General features: G+C 36.1%; 2 protein-coding genes across 4 annotated transcripts; both read right to left on the bottom strand.

Moving 5' to 3' along the window:
• Positions 1–487: 487 nt before the first annotated feature.
• LOC140961657 (fumarate hydratase 1, mitochondrial) lies at positions 488–8623 on the bottom strand. Its single transcript, XM_073420315.1, has 17 exons — positions 8373–8623; positions 7788–7905; positions 7216–7365; positions 3928–4038; positions 3756–3839; positions 3257–3355; positions 3087–3137; positions 2935–2984; positions 2731–2812; positions 2402–2496; positions 2252–2318; positions 2104–2154; positions 1890–1985; positions 1329–1427; positions 1200–1229; positions 984–1049; positions 488–817 (listed from the first exon to the last, which is right to left on the bottom strand). The coding sequence occupies exons 1-17, from the start codon at positions 8525–8527 to the stop codon at positions 731–733; spliced, it is 1491 nt and encodes a 496-aa protein (XP_073276416.1). The 5' UTR covers positions 8528–8623; the 3' UTR covers positions 488–730.
• Positions 8624–9766: 1143 nt separating this feature from the next.
• Positions 9767–26729, bottom strand: LOC140961589 (phospholipase D zeta 1). 3 transcript variants are annotated; one of them, XM_073420227.1, is made up of 20 exons: positions 26281–26729; positions 25625–25726; positions 25324–25439; positions 25084–25225; positions 24291–24461; positions 23597–23770; positions 22982–23224; positions 22780–22896; positions 22124–22263; positions 21857–22006; positions 21307–21463; positions 20699–21223; positions 20139–20249; positions 12908–13054; positions 12625–12822; positions 11983–12084; positions 11424–11555; positions 11224–11289; positions 10629–10690; positions 9767–10549 (listed from the first exon to the last, which is right to left on the bottom strand). In XM_073420227.1, the coding sequence occupies exons 1-20, from the start codon at positions 26521–26523 to the stop codon at positions 10300–10302; spliced, it is 3348 nt and encodes a 1115-aa protein (XP_073276328.1). In that variant the 5' UTR covers positions 26524–26729; the 3' UTR covers positions 9767–10299. The 3 variants fall into 3 exon arrangements, with proteins under 3 accessions (XP_073276328.1, XP_073276329.1, XP_073276330.1); XM_073420228.1 differs by lacking the exon at positions 26281–26729 and adding an exon at positions 26099–26259; XM_073420229.1 differs by lacking the exons at positions 25625–25726; positions 26281–26729 and having other exon boundaries at positions 25084–25241.
• Positions 26730–27865: the final 1136 nt, after the last annotated feature.

Genomic DNA, 27865 nt, shown 5'->3' with positions numbered 1-27865 from the left:
AGAGTAAAAATTATTAATAAATTTTTTATGCAACGGAGAGATTGATCTGAATCATATTTGTAGTAAAAAAAAATATATTTTTAACTAAAATCAATATAAATTATGCAATATATCTAACAAAATTGACATATAATACAATCTCACATGAATTTATATGAAAAATTATATGTTATTCCACCACACCACATGAAAATTCTAAAAGCATATTCAACCCCTATATTAAAAAACAACACAAGTACATTTACCTCATTTATAAGAGTTTTATTTATAACTAGTTCTTAAAAACACACAAATTTTAAATTCAATTAATTTTACACAAAAAGTCATTCACGGGAGATGCCGATTTAAATTTGCCAGGTAACTAATTCTTCTTCAAAAAAAATCTATTTAGCGTTTGACAGATCAAATAGAAACTTTGTTAGTAAGAGAATTTCGGAGATTAATTTTGAAATGAAAATAAACATCATCAACAAGCAAGGAATCGTGATGTTTCATCAAGTCCATCATATATAACTAGAAACTTCAGTAGCACAAATGCAAAACGGCGGTATTTGAATTATTTTATCGCCATTTGCATATTTATAATCCATCTCAATCTTATTCATTGGTCGATAATCGTTTTAATTGCAAAAAATGGTGGGAATCTTCCCCAAACCATCCAGAAAACCAAAAAATGTATTTCCAAAAAATTGCACAACCAAGAATAGGCCGGGATTCTTGCGGCGAGCAATCAGTCAGAGGGGCCAATCATCTTTTCTGGTACTACTAGACTATCAAATTCTTCAGACTTGAGAACCCCAAGTTTCAAGGCAGCTTCCTGCACAATCAACATCTTGTTCGTTTATCGAGTGGAACAATGTTTTGCGCTGCTAATGCACTTGAAAACAATTCGATTCGCCCGCATGAGATTAGTGTAATCAGACGGTAATATTTAGACCAACTGATAATGAATTGTACAGGTAAGTATTGGGTGAAAAGCAAACCTTCAAGGTGGATCCCTCCTTGTGAGCTTTCTTGGCAACTGCGGCAGCATTATCATAGCCAATTTTCTATAACAAACATGGTATTATTCACTAGTTCAAACATGTATATGTGGGCGTGTACGTGTACAAATTGCTTTCCATACATAAATATTGATATATGCAAATACATGTAAATGAAGTAGGATAAAAAGATTTGAAGCTTAAATAGAAACTTACAGGGTTCAATGACGTGACAAGCATGAGGGACTGCAAGGTTAAGAAGGAATCCGTGTTCAATTAGACAAAGGGTGTTTCATCGACTAATTTAAATGAAATTTCAAGAAATGGAGCCATATGGCTACTCACCTCATGTAACAATTTAGAAATTCTTTCTTTATTGGCTTGAATTCCCCTCACACAATTCTTCTCGAAGGAAACAGAGGCATCCCCAAGCAATCTCAACGACTAACCAACAAATATACAAGTATTAAAAATCATTCTCCAAACACAACGATTAACACACACTCAAACATGTATATATGTATATTAATATAGACAGAGAGGGACATGCATGTGAAAATTAAGGTGCTGAGATATGCTTACTACGTAGTGAAAAATTTTATTTCACATCTGCCTCACCTCCAAAACTGCAGTCAGATGGTGTGGACGCAGACACAAGTGCCACAAGCTAATTTCCATGCTTACAATAATATTCTTTAGTTTCCAAACTGGGACATATGGTATCCATATCATGCCTATGTTCAATTTCTTACCAGACTCACCTGATTACCCACATATCATTTTCCAACAACCCCAACATGTGTGTGTGTGTGTGTGTGTGTAGAAAGACACCTAATTAAGAGTAACTCAAGAACTAGCAAAAATAGCATAAAGACAGATACTGATATAAGAAATAGTGTACCATACATGTAAAACATTGCTAGCAATCACAGGCTTAAAAACATTCAGTTCAAAATGTCCATTTGATCCACCCACTGTAACTGCAATATGATTGCCCATAACCTGGACCAAACGAAAATTATTTAGAAATTGCTGGATATAAAATAGGAAAAAAAGACTGGAACTATCCTAGCAACATTTTTCAAATTATATTTTAATCATAATTATAACTGATACTAACCTGAGCGCACACCATTGTCAGAGCTTCACACTGCGTGGGGTTCACCTTTCCCTGGAATGTTAAGATCATTCAAGAGATGGGCAATTTAATAATCATAACAGTAAATAAGTTAAAGTCTAAGAATAAATCAATTGAAAAACACCATTACCGGCATTATACTGCTGCCTGGTTCATTTTCTGGAAGTATGAGTTCTCCTAAGCCACAACGTGGACCACTGGGTATATGAAAAGATGTGAGAACAACCCCATTGAATTGAAGTAGTACAGGCATTAAAAAATATAACTAAATTTCACATACCTTCCCAAAAAACGAATATCATTGGCAATCTTCATTAGAGAAACAGCAATTGTATTTAAGGCACCACTTGTTTCAACAAAACTGTCATGTGCAGCCTATCCAGTGATCACAAAGGAAAATTTCTTGATGATTAATTCTTAAAAGAACTTTGCTGATAAAGCGGTCAAGCCAATCAGATTTATATTTGAAGTACGAAATCTTGTGGTGACTACAACCGAAAAGCCGAATAAAGATGTAAGCATTTAGAGTTGTGAACACAGAAGAAAACTTAAGATACAGAGATTTAGCAGCTTCAATTTCACAGTAGAAACTTAAAAATAGAGATTTACCAGAGCTTCAAATTTATTTTCGGCAGTAACAAATGGCAAATTAGTTTCCTTGGCGACTGCTGCAGCAATCTTTACATCAAACCTGATAACAGAAAGTTGATTTCGTGAAACAGAATAGATCAACACTTTCACAATGCCACTATCACAAGCTACAAAAAGGAGCAAAGATCAAGTAACTAGAACATCCAGCAAACCTCCGCTTACCCTTTCTTGGTGTTCAAACCAGTTCCTACAGCAGTGCCCCCCTGTGCAAGCTGCAGATGCATTCCAAAACTTTAGGAACACATCGAGAGAAAGCAGATAAAGTTGAAATTAAAGAATAGAATGATAGCGAGGAGCCGAGGACATAAACAAACCTGATACATGCGAGGGAGGGTGCATAATACTCGATCAATTCCATATTTCACCTGCAACCAGAGGGAACATCATTAGAGTTTTAATGAGTATATATATATATATATTATAAACCTTAAAAGTTAAACTAAAATCAGGAAATATTGCTAGAGGTAATGGATAAAAGTCATACTTGAGTGGTATATCCACTAAACTCTTGTCCAAGTGTCAGAGGAGTCGCATCTTGTGTGTGCGTCCGACCAATTTTAACAATGTCTTTGAATTCAACCGTCTAAAATTAAATACAGAGCAGATTGAGTTATTTAACATGGTTGTGAACAACATAATATGGTAAGCGTAAGTGTCTACAAACATAGAAATTCATTTGTGCAAATAGGGGATTATAAATCATGGTAAAAAAGCCAAGATAATATATATAAAACAGAAGAAAGTGCATAAATAAAAGAAAGTGGTGGGGTTGAGAGAAATCCAAATATCATTATTATCCCATACCCTCGGGAAAGGGAAAAAATAAAACTGGAGTCAGTATGATCATCAGACGGACACAAACCAAAACCCACCAGAGGAAGATCATTGTCAATAATAGATTGAAGAAAAGAATGATGGATGACTTTAGAAACAACAAAAATCAACCTAAAGAATGCTGAGGGAAAATGGGCAGTTAAACTGACCTTTGAATGCAGTGTTGTGTGCAACTGTTTCAGTTTTGGCACTAGTCCATGATTTATTTCCATTGCGGCTGCAATGTGCATTACCTATGCAGAAGATAAGCCAAGGAAATTCAACCAGCTGCCCAATAATTCAGATAACATGTGAGTGGCAATCTCAGAGCACTGGGCTTACAGTTGGAAAGGTGTCATTAGAAGACTGTGATCTGTTCACATGATCGTTTGGATGCACAAACTTTTCACCACGCTTGTGGCCTAGAATTTCAGCTGCTCTATTCGCAATAACCTGTCACATAAATGATAATAATATTGATCTAAATAAAAGTACATTATTTGTGACTCTGCTGCACAGAAAATCAATCCACACAATTGATCTCATTGGGAATTAAATTAAAATAATCATAATGCAATTCTCAAGGATTCAACATGCTCACGGAGAAACTAAGGAATGAACAGTAAATGTAAGGACACGATATTAATTATTTAGTATTTGTCAAGAATTAACAATAATTATTTTAATGTGATGAATTAGAATAATTAAGTCAAATGATTACAAAGCTTGATTATGTGTAGAAAAAATTTACAGACGATATTCAAATACATGCTGCATGAGTGTTGAAATAATCACCCAAAATATGAAAAAGGAGAAACACACACTAATTTTATATCACACATTCACACTCATCCCTCCTCTCTCTTAAAACCCTGTCCCCAACCCATCGTTTCCTCATCATTGCCCCGATATGCCACCTCTGTCACTGGAAACTGTGCGTTTACCCTCGATTAAGCTAGCTGTCGATTATCCAAAATTGTTGCACTTTTGGATGTAGGTGCAGATCTTGTGTGCAGTTTAAGGTAAAACCGTCAACTTGGTTGTATTTTTGTAAAATTGGGCTCGAAGATTTGGGATTATTGACTGGTGGTGAAGTAAAATTCGAGTTTTAGCTATTTTGTTAGATTTGGCACCGCAAAATATAAGCTAGGTATAATCTCGAAATTAAGTTGTTAAATTTTAATTTCGTGTCATTTGGAACTAAAATGGAATTTATGCAATTTTTTAAACTTAAATTGACGATTTTGGGAATTTTAGTTGAAAAGTTGTTGTACTTGGAAATTAGAAATGCCTAAATTAGTTGTTTTTGGAGTTTAGGCTTAAAAGTTGAGATTTAATGAACAAAATAACCCAAATTGGTAAGTTAAATGTTGTGATATATTCGTCTTCATACTGGGCTTGACCCACGTCCCTTATGGGGCTGTGGTTAGGGGTGTGGGTTTGGGTTCGTGTATCGGGTACTCGATCAGATTGCTTAATTCTTGAAAATGTCGGGTTTGGGTAAAAACCCGAATATGAAATTCTGAAATCAGGTAGGTGTCGGGTAAATTTTTGGGTTCCCAATCGGGTATCGGATACTCAACAATTTTTTTAAAAAAAATATATATATCATGACAATATATAAATGCCCTGTCAACTTTAGATTCAAGCCCGTTCATAAAAAATAAGTGTCAACAGAAAAATAAACAGAAGGAAAGAAATACTAGCTGGTCTCTAGCCCACACCTTTGAGTGAAGAAAGCAGTGCTTTATGTATGATTCGAAAGTGAAAACCACGAGTTATATTGAATAAAATTGAAACGGGTATACGGCCTTCCAAAATAGTGACCAAAAGTGTAGTGAGAGTGAAACAAGGGGGGTTCTAGAGCCTGCCACAATTGTGGTGAGTGTTTCTTTATGTGTTCTTGTTTTTGGTGGAATTTTTTTTTCCATCTAAATTCGGTTGTGTTGCTGAATGTAGAACACTTGAGGTCTCAAATTGGATTGTAGGTTGTTGAAGGGGAAAGCAATGCGCTTGAGTGTTTTTTTTTCCTGCTTGTACCCGTAACTTCCAGATCTTTTTCAGGTATCCAAAGTCGGGATATTTGGGGGAATAATTTTGGTAAAACTTCATTTTTAAATAATGAACCTCTCCAAGTGTATTTGAGTGCTTTCAAATACACATGAGGAAGTCATTTTTTCTAAAATGTTTGACCAATGTTATTTTGCTAACTACCCCCAAAAGTCGGGAAGTGAGGTTATCGGACCCGACAAGACGTCCACCCTAACTGTTGTGGTTGTTTTGTGATTCCATAATAGGTTAATAAGTTAGTTCTGATGCAGCTTGTAGTGCGTCTGCCAGTGGTGCCCACTGAGTTGAGTTGGAGTGTCGATTTTCCCATAAATTATATCTTTTATGTTTGGAGTCTAAGCATTTACCGGGATATGCTCCGAATGGCTATATGAATACTTATGGTTTAGATTGGATTGTGATGTGATTGAGTCTGTGCAGCTCTGCATGCGATTGTAATTGTGTTTGAGCCAATGTAGCTTTGTTCGTGGATTTGCTTGGTTATTGGCCACTGTGGTGTTATTATTGATGGTTTCTATCTTTTAGTTTATATTCGAGCGTATATTTTGTGTATTGAGTTGTTTTGATTTCCCTGATGTGTCCTATTCATCGTTGTCAGGGGCACAAGACGCACCGAGGCCATGGAGCCTGAGGCGCAAGGCGAGGTGCGCGTCTTACCGAAGCAAAACGCACATTTTTAGATTTTTTTAAAAATATATTTACCTTCGAATAAATATATTAAAATATGAAATAATTAAGTCACAATGTCGCGCAAAACAAAAAATAATTAATAAGTTCATACTTCATAGTAATTAGTAACATGATTAAAATTCTTTAATCATCCAAATCAAGTTCATCTTCTTACATCGAATCATCAGAGACCCCACTTGTGTTCTTCTTGGACTTCATCATTTTCTTGATCAACATTAATTTATTCTTCCTCTTCATCCAAAAAATGTTAAATCGGTAGCTCATCTTGTTCTTCTGTTCAGAGCTCTCTTCTTCTGATTCCGGTGTTGGGACGTTGGGTTGCTAGGGTTTGGGTTTGGGTTTGCGCTATTTGTTTTAAACAAGTAATTAAAAAAAATTCACCAAGGCGCGCTTAAGTAAACTTCCAAGGCTAGTCCATGCGAGTGCCTGGACTCACTTTAGTGAATCGCTGGGTCCTCGCCTGGTGGCAAGCGAGAGGCGCTCGCCTTTGACAACTGTGATCCTATTTACGGGGAAGTCATACTGAAATTTCGGTCGGACCAAAAGAAAAAATTAACTTGTTTTTTATGTTTACGTTAATAAGTCCTTATTGTATGTTACTTAAATATTAATAAGGACACAGACCCTCATTATAAGTCACTGATTCATTGTCACCAATCAAATTCAAAATTCGACCTTAAAGTGCTTAGACCAAATCTCCTCATCCTCCAGAACTCTTTGGGACAATACCTGTTTCTTTGCCCCAATTAAATCTTAACAAAATAATAATAGTAGACATATCAAGAGAAAATAGTGACCCAATCAAGTAGAAATTGAAAAGGTTGTGTCAAAACTATATAGACTAGAAGCAAAAAATTCAAAACCAAGTACCTCATTGGCATTCATGTTACTCTGAGTGCCACTTCCAGTTTGCCAGACTACCAATGGGAAATGATCACTCAATTTTCCCTCGGCCACTTCTTGTGCAGCTTGCATAACTGCATTCCCTATGGATGGATCCAGTCCATATTCCATGTTTACCTACAGAAAAAATGGTATTTTCAAGTCATCCCAGCTAGATATCGAATAATTAATTCAGTGATCAATACTATGTTGTACAGTGTCACCTAACAAATTTAAGAACCATAATATTATAAAATAATAAGTAACGGTGGGCGCCAGTATTAATGATGATGAACATTTATTTGTAATTTGTATAAATTTTATTATATTGTATGAAGATTATTTATGCATAAAAATCATTTAATTTATGCATATATTGCATGATTATATATAATTAGATATAAAATACAGCATAAAAAATTCAACCGCCTAGGCACCGGCACACCGCCTACCGCCATTTAAAACAATGCTCAAGATGAACAAACAAACAGAATGAAACTAGCAGATTTATCATGGTCCATGTTCTTTGGGAAAAACTAAACTAATGACAAGCAGCTCACCTTAGCAGCACATTTCTTAAGAATCCCAAATGCACGTATAATTGGTTCAGGCATTCTTTCACGCTGACCTCCAATCTCAAAGTTCTGCAAGGACCTTTGAGTCTGTGCACCCCATAATCTGATCAATTTAATCATATATATTGTCAAAAAAACCTAACAGCAAAGAACGAGCTGACACCCGCTCTAATTCAAATTCGTCGGAAAACAAACAATTGCCCATATTGAACGATGACAAGCATTTCTCAATACTATTAGCAACGGCAGGCACTAGACAGATGTAATTATTCGTACAAGTAAATGAAGTCTTTTTTCGCAAATAACGGATCATGTTGACAAAGAGTAGTCTTTTTTGGATCATATCTATAATTTCTGAGTATTAATTTCTCGAATTGTCTATAATTGCTGAGTATCCGGTTGAATCATGAAATGCGATCCTCATAAGAGTTGAAAAATCCCAGGAGATGAGTGTACATAAATTCAAAATAACAAAAAATTCTAGTAAAAAAAGGTCGCTAGCAGCTTTGGGTAAAAAAAAATGCAGAGAAAGATAAAGATCCTGGATAAGAAGTAATCTTCGAGACGTACTTGTCGGAGGGAACTTGAATGAGGCCAAAAGTGTCTCTTTCTTCTCTAAAAGAAGTCGAATACCGTCTGAAGCTTGCAGCTGAACAACGGAGCGAATCCGGCAGACATGACGTCGCCGTGGATGCAGCTGACAATCGCCGGCAAGCTGCGAACATGGGAGGAAGTTTTCGATCTGTGAAAAGAAGAATAAGAATGTGGTCTTCCTATAACAATCAAATGGGCCGCAAATCGAGATTCTTTACCAAGGGCTTCACAAAATTTTTAGATCAGACAAACAATAATAATAATAATTACATATTTTGGTTCACGTTTTTCCCTAGTTCTGATGTAAAAATAAATGATTTTGACATCATACAAAAAAAATAATAGTAACAATTAATGAAAATAAAGAGTTGAAATTATTGAATGTTGAAAATAAGAATTGTAAATATTGAAAATTATTGTGTGATGATGCATGTAATAATGTATTTATTTTTGGATTATTTTCAAAGAAATTCTATAAATAAGTCTCTCAATTTGTGAAGAAGAACACAATTGAGTAGACAAAATTTTATAAAATATGTTGTTTAATATATTTCGTGAGTTTGAGATTTTTTACTTTTTACCGTAAATTTTTACTTTAAACACGTTATTAGCACGATACTCGAAGGTTCGGTTCTCCATATTTTTCTAAGCTCCAAAACATAATNCAATTGAGTAGACAAAATTTTATAAAATATGTTGTTTAATATATTTCGTGAGTTTGAGATTTTTTACTTTTTACCGTAAATTTTTACTTTAAACACGTTATTAGCACGATACTCGAAGGTTCGGTTCTCCATATTTTTCTAAGCTCCAAAACATAACAAAAAGATAACAATATTCAAAAGTAAGAATATTTATTTTACTGTTTATTTATTTTTATTGTATACGAATTTAATATATAATAATATCATGTTATTATATAAAAAGAAATCTATGATAACTCATTATAATAACGTGATGTAATTATATTATTACATTGCTTATACAATTGCCATGTTGGGTGGAAAATTCAAATCCCGCAGAACTAAAGGCTTTTGATTTGTCACAATGTACACAAATTATATGAATTCAACATTGAGAAGGTCCTCACTATACTATAGTTATGGATACCAAGTTATGATCATTCAAAATCAAGCCAACCATTATTCAACATAATGTTTACCTCCCTCCAATCACTATAATATATTAGTCTTTTCATATGATTAAACTACATCTCTTTGTAATAAAAATCAGAATAACTTTCAAAATGCATATCTAAACTATATTCCAAACTATCTTTCATATATTTCGTTAAATCCGAAACGGAAGTCCAACCAAATGCCACCCTCGGCTTTGAAAGTACGGCGAGAGATGTGAAACTTAGTCATATATTATGTATGTATACATGTAATATATTATCTTCACAATTAAATACATTATTCTTGTGGTTTTTAACAGAAGTAAAATTGGGTATAGGAGTCTGATTACTGATCCTAAATCTCGACTAATAGACAATACCATATCTGCTGCTTACGATCTTGCGACTACCTTATTCGTAGTTTTCTGAATCCTCAGTCCAAATCACTTGAAAGTCGAGCAACTGAGTTAAAGATCTAACAACTACTTAAGCAGTCCAGTTCAAATCTTCTGTCCAAAATCAAATTAAACTCGAGATAAGACTCTCTGAACTCTCTCACCCTTTTATACATAAACATGAATCCTTATTAAAGAGACCCCCATTTCCTTCCTTTTCCTCCATCCTCCACTTCTTTGATGCTGTAGTACACAGAATCCAGGGCAAACAATGAATGGAATATCTCAAGTAATCAACTTCATCAATTGCTTATTTCAGCACAAATACTTCACAGCTGTCCTTGCTCTATCACATTATTCCCGCGCCAATCTCAGGTAAAAAAACTTGAGCTCAGTGAAAAACCTGAGGCGATGCATAGTATTCACTTTCATTAAAGACAGGCCTTAAATCTTCCTTGCACATGAAATCCAAAGGGAAGGAAACTAGATGGCCCTTCACAGACTCAAGTCTTTCCATGGGATCTGTGTTTGTAACATCTCCTTCTTGATAGGATTCTAGTTTGGGCGGGGCTATTCCTAAATCAATGGTAGTGTGGCCGATTTTTTCTCTCCAAACTGCCATGCATTGTCGGAGTGAAGCCCTGGATGTAATCACTTGAAGTGAGAAATACAAACTTTTGAATATCGGAAAAAGAATGAAGACAGGTACCTCAACCTTACCTAGTATGTATAAAATCATTTGGTATGCAGGAAAATACATCTTGGTAGATCATAGTATTTGTCTGTCAACAACAGAATTGCACCGTGTAAATAGAAAAATCGGGAATATGACCGTAAATGCAAACTTCATAATCATTTGTAGTGGTCAATATGCTCCAACTATTAAATGAAGTAGACTTCAACTTAGAATAAAATAATCCTCAAAAAAAGAATAAAATAGATAAATCGTCAGATCAATGGACACAAGGTGTCTGAGAATGACAGTAAGGTAGATGCAGACAGCACCCACACATTGCAATGATAAACAGAATGGGTGGTTAACATGAGCGTAGGAAATATAATAATTCACATATCAAGATAGAGATCTACATTTTTATATCTTTGTTGGTATTTTACCTGCGCAAAAGATAAGAGCTTGATGTTAAAGCAGCATACTGCAATACTTAAGAGCTAAATATTGTATCTGTCCATTGCGGCACTCATGGGAACGCTAATGCTTGTGTTTCAATATAAAAGTTTCCTTGTTAATTGTTTTGTGCAACTATTTTTTGTCAAAGCGAAGAAGCTTTGATATAAAAAAATTAGTCATCCTCACCTTCGCGGTGGCCATCCATACATCCTTGTACGTCGAATCTACCACTGGGTCTCTTATTTGATTAACCTAAAATGGTTAAAATTTCGAAGCATGAGAAAATTCATTTTTAAACATTTCAATAATATATTCAATATTCACGCAAGTTGAATCTGAAAATTTAGAGATGATCTCGTAATATAGCTATGAATAATGAATTCAACCTCTCCAGATCGAAAACCTAGGTGCTCAGACCACAATGCAAGGCGGAGACTCAATGTGAACTTTCCAGCTCTCCAAGTCTTGTCCCCCATCCATGAATCAACAAATTCTTTGTCCTCAATAAGCACACCAATCTGAAATGGTACAATACAGTTAAACAAGAAAAAAGCAACACAATCCACCAGTTCACCTCCACATCCACTTTTTACCTCCTTAAACAAAGCATGAGAAAATCTAAATAGATAGAACTAGAACTTTACGTATGAAACCAACTGAAAGTTTGTGTGATATCTGATATACACATAGAACACTCGTATGACAGCAGTTCACAATGGAATTAGTGCAGATCGTGTGGTACTGTAAGATGAAGGACCAGGCCTACAGTAACCATTCGTGCCATTCACTACACCACAGCTCCTAGAAAGAATCTTTTTACGCACAGAAAGTCAATTAATCTTAATGAAGCTGAAACAAACGGGGTCTCATTCCCGCACTAATGTTCCAAATGTGTTAAAGGTAAAAGCAACTTACTAAGCAGTTCAATTATAATTTTGGTAATACCTCAGAATCTCTAGATCCAAGCAAACTTCTGTCATTTATATTAGCAGAACCAATTAAGGTAATTCGATCATCAATGATCATGATCTTGCTATGAACATAAACCTGGTGAAACAAAGGCACTTTAATAAGACCAATACATAAAAAGTAATACACTTGATGAGTCATCCACTAACCCATGAAAATAAAAACTTATCCACCACTCTATAACAAGATGCATAAAACATAGTTTACATCCGTTCATCACAAACTTAAGGTTTCAAAAGAAGCAAATGAGAAATATTATGGTACTCGCTTCAAATTTTTTCCTTTAATTAGCACGTCAGTCACAAGCAAGCAATATTTTAAGCTCAATCAAAAACTTATCGACAAACTGCTTATTTTTCATAATCCAATTAAAAAATGAAAATTTAGAAATATTAGTTATACATGAAATATGATTCATAAATGATTATCACCAATAAACAATTCTTTTCTACCTCATATATTCCATCCTTTTTATGGTTTTGATCAACTAAATATACTCATTCAAAATCAAAGTCGCCCAAGAAGCACTGGAAGGTTAATGCCTCAGATACTGGATGTCAAATGATCAAGAAAGGACCAGATATGCATCTGCAGTGCAGAACGGAAAAACACGTGTACCTGACTGGAGGAGACAGGACCACCTTCATAAAGTCTGCCATAAGCTCTCAGACCATAGAAAGATATATAATCATGCATTCTAGGGCCAACGAGATCATAAAGATTATGCAGTATTGAATTATTCCCCCGGCAGATTGTTCGATATTGCCAATGCATGATCGCTCTCACAGATGCAGCACCAGAATCATCGACACCGCCCTTTTGAAATAAAGCACATTTCAAACTCTGTGGAACTATTCAGTACTGGAAGTAGATATGTACCAGAAAACTTTGTTGTTATTACCTGAAAGCCCGGTAGAAGTGGTATAACAATAATAACCCTGAAACACTTTATCTCATTGTGTGCTCGCATTATCCGTCTATATAATGCTTCTAAAATGCGATTGGCGATAATTTCATCACCAGATAAACCAGAGATGAAGAATTGGTTCTGAAAACAAAATCCAGTCAGTGCAAGTTAGAAAAATGAATTCAGATGTTTTTTGGCGCTTCTAATCGAGCAATAAATAGTACACCAACAGCTGCTGCGCGCAATTGGCTCCAATTTTCAAAAAATGAAAAAAGTTCATTCAATGAACTTAATAAAACCATATCATCATGTATCGGTAATAATCCCTCTATTTGATATGGTCCTGTTATATTGTACAATCTTTTGTGACCATAGCAAAGTAGAGATTATGTAAAACTATGTCAATGTACCTCTATTTTTTTGTACTTGAGAGAGAGAAAAACATACAAAAACCTACTCCATTGACAGGTAAGTAAACAGATTCAGTCATGCAAGATTACAAATTCATCATTTTCTAATTTCGAGTGCTAGAGAGTTTGAGGATTAGTAGACGGAACTCAGGCACACAATGTCACATCACAAATTCATCATTTTCTAGTGCCAGCAGGTTTTAAGGTGTAGCAATTTAAATAAAGACATACAGAAACAGTCATACAACCCAAATGCAGGGAAAATCTCACAAATAGATAAGTCATTCAGATCAAGGATGCTAGCAAGGCTTTACAAATACATCTCATGATGATTGTCTACAACAATACCAGCTCTTGATTTACATAGCTTAGATAAGTATCAAGATAATTAGCACAATGATATGTTTTGATGTCTGAAAATGAATACAGGCACAGAGCAATTAATATTTTCTGTTAAATATCAAACAGGCGACAGATAAAACTACTTGTTGCAAGAACATAATAAATGATCAGAGCTATCAAAACGTGCATTTTCCTATAAATACAATGTTAAGGTGAAGATATCTCACCATTGAAGTGATACACGAAAGCTTTCAATAGATCAGGAGGAGAAGACGTATTGTATAATCTAGAAAAATATCAAAAGTGCTTTTACATTTTCTGGTAGCTCATTTATAGATTGACATTTGGAGGAAAACCACTTGTAACTTCTACTAACTACAAAACTATCCAACGGAATGGTCAAATAACTGGCTCGATTCTTCGAGTCTTCTAGAACATGTGTATCTTAACAGTACCCCTCAAGCTGGTAGGATGTTAAGAATACCAAGCTTGGACAGTAAAAAATGGCGTTGGGTGTGATGCAAGAGCCTTTGTGAAGATGTCCACAGGCTGTTGTTGTGTTGAAATGTAACAAGCGGCAATGATATTCTTCTGTATTTTTTCACGCACAAGGTGACAATCAATCTCAATGTATTTTGTTCTCTCATGATATAGAGGATTTGCAGCCATGTGTAGTGCAGCCTAGTTGTCACAATAACATGCTAAGGCTCTGTAAGAGATAATCCCATATCCTGAAGTAAACCACAAACCCAAATGACTTCACATGTCGCTGAAGCCATTGAACGGTATTCGGCATTGGCAGAGGATCGAGAGACCATATTTTGCTTCTTAGTCTTCCAAGAAATGGAATCATTGCCAAGTTGAATGATGTATCCTTTTACTGATTTTCTACTTTCAATACATGATGTCCAATCAGAGTCCCAAAAGGATGTAAAATGCAGGTCGTTGTGAGATGGCAAAGACATGTTCAGACCAGGAGCATTCTTAAGATAGCTTAGAATTCTCATTGCTGCAGTCATATGAGACCACTTGGGAGAATGCATGAATTGACTTAGTTGTTGGACAACAAAGCAAATATCCGGTCTAGTGACTGTGAGATATATTTGTTGACCATACATCTTTTATAAGAAGTAGGGTCATCGACTAAAGAATCAACTTCAGACGGCTGCTGATCAGGATAAAATTTCTGATCATACTCGAAGCTAGTGAGTTTGAGATGTTGTTCCATGGGTGTGTCATATGGTTTGCACCATGGTATACCTGCTTCAAAATTAACTCCGGAGTGGATTTTCATTGGTTCAAGCAGATGCCGGTCTTAGATCGAGCCACTTCAATGCCCAAGAATTATTTTAAAGGACCAAGATCTTTGATGGCAAGACATGCATGGAGATGCGATTTGATATCAACGATGGCTGATAATCACTACCAGTATCATCGACATAAACTGCTAAGGGTGTGATATGCGGGCCTTCCTACTCTGTGAACAAGTAACGACCATGCATTGATTAAACAAAACCAGCCTGATTTAATACCTCACAGAATTCGGTATTCCATTGGTGAGATGCATGTTTCAAACCATGTAAGGGCTTCAGCAACTTGCAAGCATAACTCCCTTTCTGTTTGTGAAAACCAAGAGGTATTGTCGTACAAATTTCTCCATGCAAATCTCCTTGAAAAAATGCATTGGTGACACCCATTTGATGGAGAGGCCATCGTTTGGCAGCAGCTATTGTTAGGAGACATCTCACAGTGACAATTTTTGCTACGGGTGAGAATGTATCGTGGTAGTCGATGCCATATTGTTGGGTGTAGCTTTTAGCTACAAGCCTTGCTTTATATCGATCAATGGATCCATCGGCATGATGTTTGATCTTGTATACCCAACGGCATCCAATAGGCTTTTTCCGGGTGGAAGTGGTACAACCACCCATGTTTTGTTTGCCTCCAAGGCTGGAATTTCTGTTGCCATAGCTTCCTGCTACTGAGAATCAGTTGCAGCTTCCTTACAGGACTTTGGTTCAGAAGAATAAAAAATGGAAGCTAAAAAAGAACGATGAGAGTGTGATATGTGATCATAACTCATGTAATTGAAGATGGGATAAAGACTGGAAGTGGCAAGATTGATGGAATTGGTTGAACACAATCTTTTTGCCAAGCTGGAAGTTTGTGGACACGAGTTGACTGTCGAACAAAAGAACTAGCAGGAGGGGGATTAGGAATGACAGAAGAAGTGGGCTGGTTAGGACTTGGGTTAGTGTGATTATCAGAAGAAGGTTGTGCACTCGAATTACTTGGAGATACAGTTGCATGGGAGTATCATAGAGATCAGATCATGGCATATGTGGAAAACCGAGGTCCTAGAAGGTTGTTGAAAAAAGGTAGCATTCCTCATTAAACACTACATCCCGGGATACAAAGAATCGTCAGGTGTGAACATCGAGAAGTTTAAATCCCTTTTGATGAAGTGGATAGCCCAGACAAACATATGGCTTTGCTCTCGAGTCAAATTTATCATGTGGAAGGGGATTTGAAGCATAACAAAGGCAGCCAAATATTTTTAAGTGTGTGTATGAAGGTGCATGTTTGCGCTCAACAAGACCATTTGTCAGGGAGTGTATGGACATGAACTCTGATGTATAATGCCTAAAGAATTGAAGTAATCAATACATTGAAGGCTAAAGAAATCCATGCCATTATCTGTGCGAAAGGTTAAAATTTTGGTGTGAAAATTTGTTGAAACAAAGGTGAAATATTGCTTCAAGATTTGCAAAGTGTCCGACTTAAACTGCATCAGAAACGCCAATGTGCATAGAGAAAAGTCATCAATGATTGTGAGAAAATATTTAGCGCCATTCGTGTGGAGTAACTGATCTATTGCTAGATGGAAATGGTTGTTTAGTTTGTTTGGCCATTGGGCAAATATGACGAAATGATCGATTTGGCGATTGTTGAATAAATGATAAACATTCTAATCGTGAGAAAGACAAATGACCAAAACTTTTATGCCAAAGATTGATATTATTAAGATCACAAGAAGTGAGATTTACAGTCATTTAATACATCAGATACAGAATGAACATTATTGCTACTCAAGTGTGTGGAGTGCGTATTCGAGACTGAGGTTGGAGTAGAGCTCACTAGGTAGTACAGGCCATGTTTGAGTTTACCAATCCCCATGATTCTCCAAATCGGAAGGTCCTGAAAGAGAAAAACTTGGGATAGAAAATGGCACAAAAATGATGATCCTCTGTAAATTGTGATATGGACAAAAGTTTAAAATGGAAATCAGGTCGATGAAGAACATTTTTTAAGGCTAAAGAAGGGGAAACAGATATGGTTCCTCGAGAGGTAATGTTGTAAGATTNAGGTTGCGGAAGTCCCTGTATGGACTCAAACAATCTCCTAGAGCTTGGTTTTATCGATTCATGAAAGTGTTAAAAAACGATGGCTACTCTCAATGTCAGACCGATCACACCTTATTTGTGAAACACTCTGGGGAAGGTAAAAGTTCAATTCTTATTGTTTATGTGGATGACATTGTACTAACAGGGAATCATAAAGAAGAAATCAATCATGTGAAACTCCTCCTCAGTAGGGAATTTGAGATGAAAGACCTCGGACATCTCAAATACTTTCTAGGGATGGAAGTAGCCAGATCTTCTGATGGAATATTTATTTCTCAACGCAAATATGTTACTGATCTTCTGAAAGAATCAGGAATGTTAGGGTGTAAGCCTACAGACACTCCGATGGATCCGAATGTCAAACTTGGTGACAAAGGGGACGATCTCTTAGTAGACAAAGGAAGATATCAAAGACTAGTGGGAAAATTAATATATCTGGCACATACACGACCAGATATTGGATTTGTGGTTAGTGTTATCAGTCAATTCATGAACAAACCAACCGAGGAACATATGGCTGCTGCATATCGAGTATTGAGGTACCTCAAAGGGTCCGCTGGTAAAGGAATCCTATTTAGCAAGACTACCGACCGAAGAACTAGGGTATACAGCGATGCTGATTGGGCTGGATCCACTACAGACCGACGTTCGACGTCAGGATATTGTACATTTGTATGGGGAAACCTTGTAACGTGGAGAAGTAAGAAACAACCTGTCGTTGCCCGCAGTAGTGCTGAAGCTGAATTTCGGGCATTGGCCCATGGGATATGTGAGGGGATGTGGCTCAGAAGATTGTTAACAGAGTTAAAAGTGGAAGAAAATTCCCCAGTTGAAGTGTTATGTGACAATCAAGCAGCCATCAGCATATCCAAGAATCCGGTACACCATGATAGGACGAAACATGTTGAGGTAGACCGTCACTTCATTAGCGAAAAAATTGAAGATGGGATTATTACTGTCACCTACGTTCCTTCTCAACTTCAACTAGCTGACATACTGACAAAGGCTATGTTCCGTCCCACATTTGCTGAATTATCTTCCAAGCTGGGAATGATAAATCTATATGACCCACCTTGAGGGGGAGTGTTGAACAAAATATCTCATCTTAACCAACATATCTCATCTTATCTTTTATTAGTTCATAGGATCTTTGATTATGTTATCTTTGTATTTTATATTTTAAATTCCTAGGATTGGTTTATCTTATCGCTTTGTTTCTTTATTTAAACATTGTAACCTAATCACTTTGAGAATAAGAATTACGGTGCATGTTTCCACCGATCCCTCCATCTCTCTCTGTTCGATTTCAATTACCATTAGGAAGTTTGAATGAACCAGCAGAAGGAGGACATGGTTGAACATCTTGCAAGCCTTGAATAGCACCTGTTATATGAGTGTTTGCCCCACTATCTAGAATCCAATCATTGGACTCAGAAATTGATAGTAAACTGGTGGTCATACCTATAAGATTAGCTGCTGGTCCTGCAGTGTTGGCTGTCTGTTCAAGAAGCCTTAAAATCTGCTCGAATTGAGATGGTGTAAAGGAGACGGCAGTGGGTGGAGGGAGGTCTGAATCTTGAGAGACATGGCATGAATCTTGGTTCGTGCTAAGTGTTTTGTGAGCAGAAAACCTAAAAGTCACTTGAGAGGTTTGAAATTCTTGGTCTGGGGAAACTTCTTATGAAGTCTATGGCTTGGTGGATAACCAACCAACTTGTTACAATTGTCTTTCGTGTGGTCTGGATAGTTGTAATTCTCGCATCTGGGGCCATCTGATTTTTTGTGGGAGGATGAAAAAAATGCAGTAGCAGGAACCTCAGATATAGATTGTGAATATAGCACATTCCTGTGAGATTCTTCTTGGGTAATAATCGAATAAGCTTGACTCACAGATGAAAAAGGTTTCATTGGAAGAATTTGACTCCTTATGTGGCAATAACTGTCATTGAGACCCATAAGAAACTGCAAGAGACGCTGGTGTTGATCATGTTCAATATAGGCTTTTGCAGTAGCACAAGAAAAGCATGGAAGAGTCACTAATGAAGTGTACTCATCCCAAAGCTGTCTAAGTTCAGAGAAATAAATGGAGATTGTATTTTGACCTTGAGTAAGTCAAACAATATCACGGTGGATGACAAAAATTCTTGAACCAGAAATCTTGTCAAATCGTTCTTTCAAATCTTCCCAGACAGCTGAAGCCTCAGTACTGAACACAAGGCCACCCAAGATATCAGGTGACACCGAATTATCCAAGATAGAACGATGGCGTTGCATCGTTCCGAGTCATGTAAAGAGGGAGAGTTGGGAGAAGTTTTGGGGCACAAACCACTAATGAACTGAATCTTGTTCTTCGCTCGTAATGCAAGTAGCATGGTGCGGCTCCAAACACCATACTTTTCAGATCCAACAAGGGGATCAAGAACAAGAGAAACCCCAAGAGTATCCGAAGGGTGGAGATACAGAGGACCATGAAATCCAATGTAGAATTGGATCCAGCCATTTAAAACTTTCGCAAAGAAAATATGATTCAGAAGAAATTACATGTCTGATACCATGTTAAGGTGAAGATATATCACCATTGAAGTGATAAACAAAAGCTTTCAATAGACGAGGAAGAAGAAGACTTATAGTATAATCTGGAAAATATCAAAAGTGCTTTTACATTTTCTGGTAGCTCATTTATGCATTGACAATTGGAGAAACTTGTAAACTTCTACTAAGTACAAAACTAATTAACTGTCAAACTATCCAACAGATTAAGGGTCAAGTAACTGGCTTGATTCTTCGAGATCTTCTAGAACATGTGTATCTTAACATACAGTTTCTTGACATGAATAGGATTTTCCAGTGAGTCAATTCAACTTATATCATGTTCACAACCTGTGAACTTAACCTATCATTTGGAGTGAAAAATTAGTGCCTGAATTTGTTTCATGTACGATATTTTAGTAATGAAATGAGGAACATGCCTTTGTGATAAGGGAGTGGTAAGAAATGATTACATTGCTACCTGAAAAGGATATCTAATGTAGAAATGCGCTGCTTAACAAAGAAGGAAAAAAAACAGACCTCAATATATACATAATGTTCTGCCCTTTCAATAAGTGAACAGTAGGCACTGTGAATACTTTCTTCAGTTTGGCTTGTTCCTGCTGACCATTGGCTTACACTCCTTATAACCTGGGAAGCACGGGTCATCCAAGGCTATTAGATGAGGGAATATCCACACAAGGCTATTAGATGAGGGAATATCCACATTTGCAAATGAAACACATCAAAACCAAGTACTTAGATGATGTCACTCATGCAGCTAAGTAAGCTTAAATCAAACCAGAGCAGACAACAACAAATTCTGTCAATTTCACAAAAAGTAAATGGAACTTAAATAAATCTCAATGCTGTTTGTTGAGTGTACAGGAGCCGGTTTATAAGCTTGAGTCTGCAAGACTGGGCAAAGAGAAGAAGAGGCTTCATCTCAGGATCCACTTCTACTAGAGCTTTTACCCTGGACAAAACGTGTCGTTTTGGTTCTATTTTTTTAACATAGAAAGATATCAATGTATCTCATGGTTCAATAAGACAGTCAATTATCACAACAAAGATATTGCTAGCCAGGAGCTAGAACTCACCTGACAGCCACATGGGACACGAGGACCAACTTGTCCTATTTCATCTGATGAAACAACTTGATCACCTCTTTCCTGTGATTCCCACCACCCATTTTCTGAAATATCTGATCCATGCTGCCTCACAAGTGAAGACATGCTGCTTTGGAGATCCAAGGAGTCGAAATCATCCACAAAGCCCCTCATTGGCATATCTGGGATTAATGGTTCAGTTTTGAATTTACGAAAAGAGAAGGGACTTCCGCCGGGCCTGCTTGGCTGATCACATGGATTACCATCAAACCCATTTAATTTTGGTTCTCCTCTTACAGCATCTTGGCCGTCAGCTTCTTGAGGCATAAGCAAAGGTATATCCTGAAGAGATGATAGGGATGAAAAGGAGTCGTTCCTTTTGATGTCTTTATGATAGCCATTGTGATTCTTATCACCATTTTCTATCTCCCTACTAATTCCCATATAATGAGGAATAACCATGTGGTGCTGAGGCAAGAGAAGGGGAATTGCATTCTCATTTGGAGCTTTGTTTCTCTGGAAGATAATGAAATTATTTTAAATCACAAGAAGAATACTCTAGCTACAGATATCGATATAAAAAAATTAACTCCATATACCTTGGCATAGTTCCATCTCTGAACAAAATGTCGGGCTACATCGCTGCAAGGGGGCCCCCAAAGGGCACAGTGTACATCATGCCATGGCATCCGTGGATATTTTGCTCGATCTAATTCATCCTTCATTGTGTCCTCCCACGAATTTGGTTCCGATTCCCTAAGATTCAGTAGCGTCAAGCATTTGGCAAATTTAATTCCATACTTAGATCAAGCTAAAGGTAGCAAAACAACATCCCAGTTCGCTTTTCAAAGTAAACTTAAATTGCAAAGTGATAGTACATAAAGATACGGAAACAGCAATTGGGAAAATTACACAAGCATGGTAAAAAAACAATTATACAGACGGGATGACTCACGTTTACAAACTCGTTCACAAACAAACTTCCCAACATTTGGCAACAAAAGTAAAGAGAAGCTTAAAAAGGATCACCCAGTAAAACATTGTGTTTCTCTAGAGAGACGGACTAATTTTTGTTTTCCATTACATCTAAATGGGTGAGAGATGGTTAAATTACGAGCTAACATACCAACAACACAGGTTCATACACACCTTGGATTGTAATAATCCTTGCCAGGCCATATTGAAGAGGGATGATCACCAATTTTATGATCGCCAGAATCATAACGTCCAAAGCACAGATCAAGTCCTCCAATGAAACATATCTGGTGATCTACAATGACAATTTTTTCATGGTGGGACCTATATAGGAGAGGATCCAATATCAACAGATGCAATTATCAGTTTGAAAAGCAAAAGCTTATCTATACAAACATGAATGGATGTTGTAAATAATTGCAACTCTAATAGAAAGCACACCATAAATAAACACCAGAAGAGAAATGGTCAGGATATCGAAGCACTCTGATGTTCTCATGAATGCCCAGAAGCTTTCTCTTGCTATAGACACTGTTAATTTTCAGAGCTAGAGCAACCTCTTTGTACAGAAGAATATGTACCTAACAAAACATAATAAATCCATGTCACCAGACGTTCAAGCCAAAAAATGAAACAATCACAAGAAAACAAACTAGCAATACTCTTCCATGGGACCATTTCCAGCTCAATAAAATCAATAGGCAACAACATAATATAGCATCAAAGCAGTATCTTCAAGACGAGACATTGCAAGACATAGCAAGGAAAAATTAGTCCTCGTTAAGTTTATCACAAAATGATATTCCTACAAACTTGTCATGATGCCAATACTAGTTTAGATTTCCACAAACTATAAGAAGCATAAGAAACACAAATCACGTTTAGGTCCCTTGCTAAACCAAGCAATATATTTATCCAGACCCATTACTCTTATCTTAATCATAAAATACAAATTAACAGAGTTATGGCCTACGTCAGCTAGTAGAAGATATCATTTTAATGAAACAAGAAATAAGTAAGATAACCATAAACATAACTTGTTCATCAAGAGAATCACCAGAGAGAAAACAAATAATTATCTATGTGAACCTATTTACCTGAACACCTTCCTTGGCTTTAGCTTCCAGTAAAGAATCAAGCCGAGTAGATGCATGAGCAAGAAATGGACGGCACAAGTAAAGTTCTGGGCACAACCACCACCCGCATATGTATATCTGATTTGGATATCATCACCAATAACAACAAAAAATTAGCAGGTATAACGCCAATTATAAACATAATGGATGTTCGAGAATATACCGTCGATTTTGCTCCCTCAATAGCCAAAGCAATAGCTTCAAATGCAGCACGACCATCAATGAACCACTGAACTTGACTACCATCTTCAGTCAAACCTCGAGGAGGAGCAAAAGAGCCAAAACGATGGGGGTGACACCAACCTTCAGGTGGCCTAAGACCAGCATCATTGATTGCGGCAACCCAATCTTTAACTTTGGCATTGCTTTTCGTTCTAAGCTTTATGTTCCGACTTCCACAAATCACCTATAGCATATGGCCCTTAAGTTCATTAAAATGCAGTTTTCAAGCTACAATTTTTTTCTTTTTATTGGTAGTTTGCAAGCTACAATTGCAACCTATGTCATACATCCATAAATTACATATATGAAATTAGGTTATTCATTGTCATTAACAAGAGAGTTCCAAGTTAGTGAAGAAATAAACTCTCATGCACTGAACCCTAAAGAGAAGGGAAATCTATGCATATGATTTTTGCAGGAGGCAGTTCATAATATCACTAGCAGTTACTTTGCTTCAATTACACATGGACAATGAAGAGGCAAAAAGCCTTGAAAGTATGTGATTCTCAACATTCAAAACCTCAACTGAAGCAAAAATGTAATGAACATAGCCTACACTGAAATAGTGGCGTAAAGGATTGCGATCTTTAACTTCTTTCGCCAATGATACTCGACCCTCTCCATTACCATCCGAGGCTGGTAGAACATCAAAAACAACAATATCTAAAGGATTGGGGTCAAAAGGTTCCCTCAGAAAAGCCAAAAATCCAGGTTTTAGCACAGCCCAGACCTGCAGATCGACAAAATGTAAATATCTCAACTTCTATGAGATCACAGTCATCTACGCAGGCTAGAAGAGAAGGAAATGCCGAGCTAAACTCTGACTACCAAGTGCAACATTTTGCAATTTTTCCAGTTTTCATGACAAATACTAGCAAATTACAACATATCCCAGAAAATTTCTATTTGGCAGAAGGGATACTAAAATATTCATCTAGCACAATGTAGGTGGAAAAACTCCTGCAAGAAGCATAATTATTATTTATAATAAAACCTATCTTTAGTAATCGCCAGTGATGGCTCTTTGTATCAACAACTCAGACAATTGCTGAAATATGACTTACGAGGAATATAAAACATGTCTCAGGGAAAAATACATATATAAAACCATCTGATATCCAAATTCCAATCAAAGTCACCGATAGTAACAATAAATTGATTTAATAACAAAAAATATGCACCATCTTCCTCCCAAACAAAGTAATTACACCATGAAATCATATCAGCATGTTTAGAGAGATCAGTATGACCTTTTGCCAATTATCTCTGCAACAACTGAACAATTGACACGAGCAGCATTTTCTGTCACTGTTATTGCCCAAAATTTTTGGTAAATGCTTTACCATAACATAGTCTTCCTTCAGCTTTGGACCATATTCTGGGGAAAAGGATAACTTGGAAACTTCCAAAAATCTGCACACCTACGATATTCAACTACAACAATAAGATTTGTAAAAAAATCCAAACAACCAGGCAGTTACATATCTGCAGAAATGAAGCCAGAAACATTGTCATATGTGCTGAGCCAGACAATGTCCATCCAACAGTAATAATAAGTTTCCTGTATGATCATACATCTTCCGTGTTTAGCCTTTTTTCGTACGACCATTAAGGAGACAACCATCATATAAATGCAACATACCCACATGAAGGTTAGACAAAAGTAAATATGTGTGCGCAATATGAACCTTGTAAAAGTCACTAGCTCAGCTTAAAACACATCAACAAAGTGTGAATCGGTTTCGGCTTTTCTATAAATAGGGAGTCGAAGCCAACACAGAGTCCAAATTAATTTTAAAAAAATGAAAATTCTCATAAATGATAATATCTCCTCTTTCTTGATAGTTCAACAATTTTGTACTTGTGAACAATGTACATGATTAGTTTATAGGAAAATGCTCTACTCAGAATCTCAAATACACCTTTTACACACGTATCAACAGAAGGCAAAATATGAAAAGATCATTTAGAGTGTCAAACTCAAATTCCAATGATAAACACAAAGGAGAACAACATAGCTTTGAAAAAATGACCTGGCATTACCTCTTGGGAGTTCACGATATCAATATTACTGAGGAAGTGATTTAAGTATCCCTGCATTGCTGTTTTTGCTTGCTCCGAGATAGAATGTTGCCTTCCAAGTGCAGGCCTGATAATTGGAATGGCAGCACTAGATGGAACATCTCTGAACAAAAAAACACCTGTCAGCTTTATAAGTATTACAAGAAGAAGCTACAGCATACTTTATATCATTTGCATAAGTCATCCTTGATTAAGAAGCACCTGTTTCTAGCACTCTCGTCTAAACGTGAAGGAATAGCCTCATCATCCTGTTCGTCATCATCTTGCATAACTGTTGCATGGTCTCCGATTCCTAAATTTTGAAGCCATTCTCTAACCTTTAAAAGATAGGAGAAAATAACTTACAATGAAGATTAAAGACACAAGATAAATTGACACCATCATAGCTCATTCCAAGCACAAGAGCGACAACCATAGTATTTTTGTCTGAGGTGAACCACAACTATAAAACAGAACCAGTAATTGTCGGGGAAAATGGCATAAAAACGAGAACAAAATATACCTGCTCTTGCTTCTCATGTATCTCCTCGATAAATTTCCGCTTCTTGAGAGCAAAGTGCAAATAAAAAACTTGCGAAGCTTTCTTCACTAACTGCCACTTGAACTAAGGAACAATAGTGTGACAATCAGAACTTCAGATTATACAAAAGTGAATTTCAGTAATGAAATAGTGCATAAAAGCTTGCACTTACTAGAAGTACAAAATTCATATCAAAAGACAATCTCAGTTTTGCTAAAATATGCATGCTCTTAATCTGATGCAACCTAAAAGAAGGAAAAACTTCATTATGTTATGTCTATATAACATAGTTTATTTGAAAATACTCTGATCCATACCCTCAAATAGCAAAGGAATATATAGTTGTCAAAACAAACCTAAAACAAAGAATTAGGTCTAATGGATTCTCAAGTACAAACAAAAAAACATGGACTTTTTTGACAAAGCCGACAGGTAGCAGCAATGAATCTTTTGTACCTTTAACAGGCCCATGGAAGTATTCAATTAGTAATCGACCAGTAAATGTTTGTCTGAATTTTCTTTGCTTTTTCCGATATATCCTCAAAATTCCAGAGAACATAAAGGAGGGGAAATGAGAGAATGTATTCAATTTAAAGGTTTATATTGCAATCAGACAAGAATTCACGGAGACATCAAACCTGTCTGTATTGCAGCTCAATGGTGTAACCCAGTAGCATGGGGCTTATATCGCTGGGATCGGGGCGAGAGACCTGGACAATGGTAGCCTTGGGCAACTCATCAAAAATCCGAGTGAATTCAGTGGCCGGATGAAACGACAAGAACGATGACATCATCATCGGGAATTCTGCCGGCGGCGCCTCCTTTTGCATCTGAGCGTACTTGGGCCCGCCGATCATTGAAGATTGCTCCGAGGAACCCATTTTCACGCCAAATAATAATTTTAAAAAATCCGCAATTGAATCTAAATCGTATGTGAGAAATCAAATGTTAAGGTTATGGAAATCTAAACAATGGATCGTATCATCCATCAGACAACAAAAGGAGGGGAAATGAGAAACGGCATTCAATTTCAGGGGTTGGTTTGTCTTAAGTAGGAAGATGTTGAACTGAACTTCGAATTTTTCATGTCAATTTTTGTTTTGTTTTACGACACGTCACCTACGTGAATAATGTACTATTCCATCAATATGTTATATTCATTGAAAATAAGAATAGTGAAAATAAGAATCGAAATTATTGAAGGTTGAAAATAAAATTGTATTGAAAATATTAATGTGTGATGATTTATGTAATAATGTATTTATTTTTGGATTATTTTCAAATAAATTCTATAAATAGGTCTATCACTTTGTGAAGAAAACATACAATTGAACTGACAAAATTTTATAAAGTGTGCAGTTTAATATATTTTGTGAGCTTGAGATTTTTACTTTTTACCATTAATTTTTACTTTTAACATGTTATCAGCACGATACTTAAAGGTTCGGTTTTTCATATTTTTCAAAACTCCAAAATACAAGAAAAATGTAACAATATTCAAAAGTAAGAATATTTATTTTACTGATTATTTATTTTTATTTTGTATATATTTAATATATAATATCATGTTATTATATAAAAAAAGTCTATAAATATGATTTTACAAATACATTCAATCACTCCAAACTTACTCTTTCTCCCTAAAAATTTTCTTCATCAAAATTTTCGAATAAGAAGATGGTTCTTTCAAGGTTATTTTGTATAATTATGTTGGTTATTATACTCACTAGTCTTATATTTATCGGAGAATATCCGTCTAACGTTTTTTTTTATTTTTAAGAATGCTTGTACTTATAATTTATCTGTTACTTTGTACTGTCATATTAATAGATTTAGAACTTAAATAATAAAATGCATTGTTATTTTTATAATATCACCATGTCAAATTTGGCAAAAGTCGAATTTGTTGGGCTCGAAAATATGGGAAAAAATTATATGTCATGAACTCTCGGTGTAGAAATGCATCTTGAGTCATTGGGTCTAAATTAGACCATTAAAGAAAATGGTATCTCATCGTCACAAGACAAAGCAAAAGCTATGATATTTTTGCGTCGACATCTTAATGAAGGATTAAAATGTGAATATCTCATTGAAAAATATCACATGACTTTATGGAAAGGATTAAAGTAAAGATTTGAACATATAAGGGAAGTTATATTTCCGACCGCTCGTGATGAATGGAATACGTTAAGATTCCAAGATTTTAAGAAAGTCGGTGATTAC

This window comes from Primulina huaijiensis, chromosome 16 (assembly GCF_012295235.1).
Source record: "Primulina huaijiensis isolate GDHJ02 chromosome 16, ASM1229523v2, whole genome shotgun sequence".
Taxonomy (NCBI): domain Eukaryota; kingdom Viridiplantae; phylum Streptophyta; class Magnoliopsida; order Lamiales; family Gesneriaceae; genus Primulina; species Primulina huaijiensis.
This window is presented reverse-complemented; position numbering and strand designations above follow the sequence as displayed.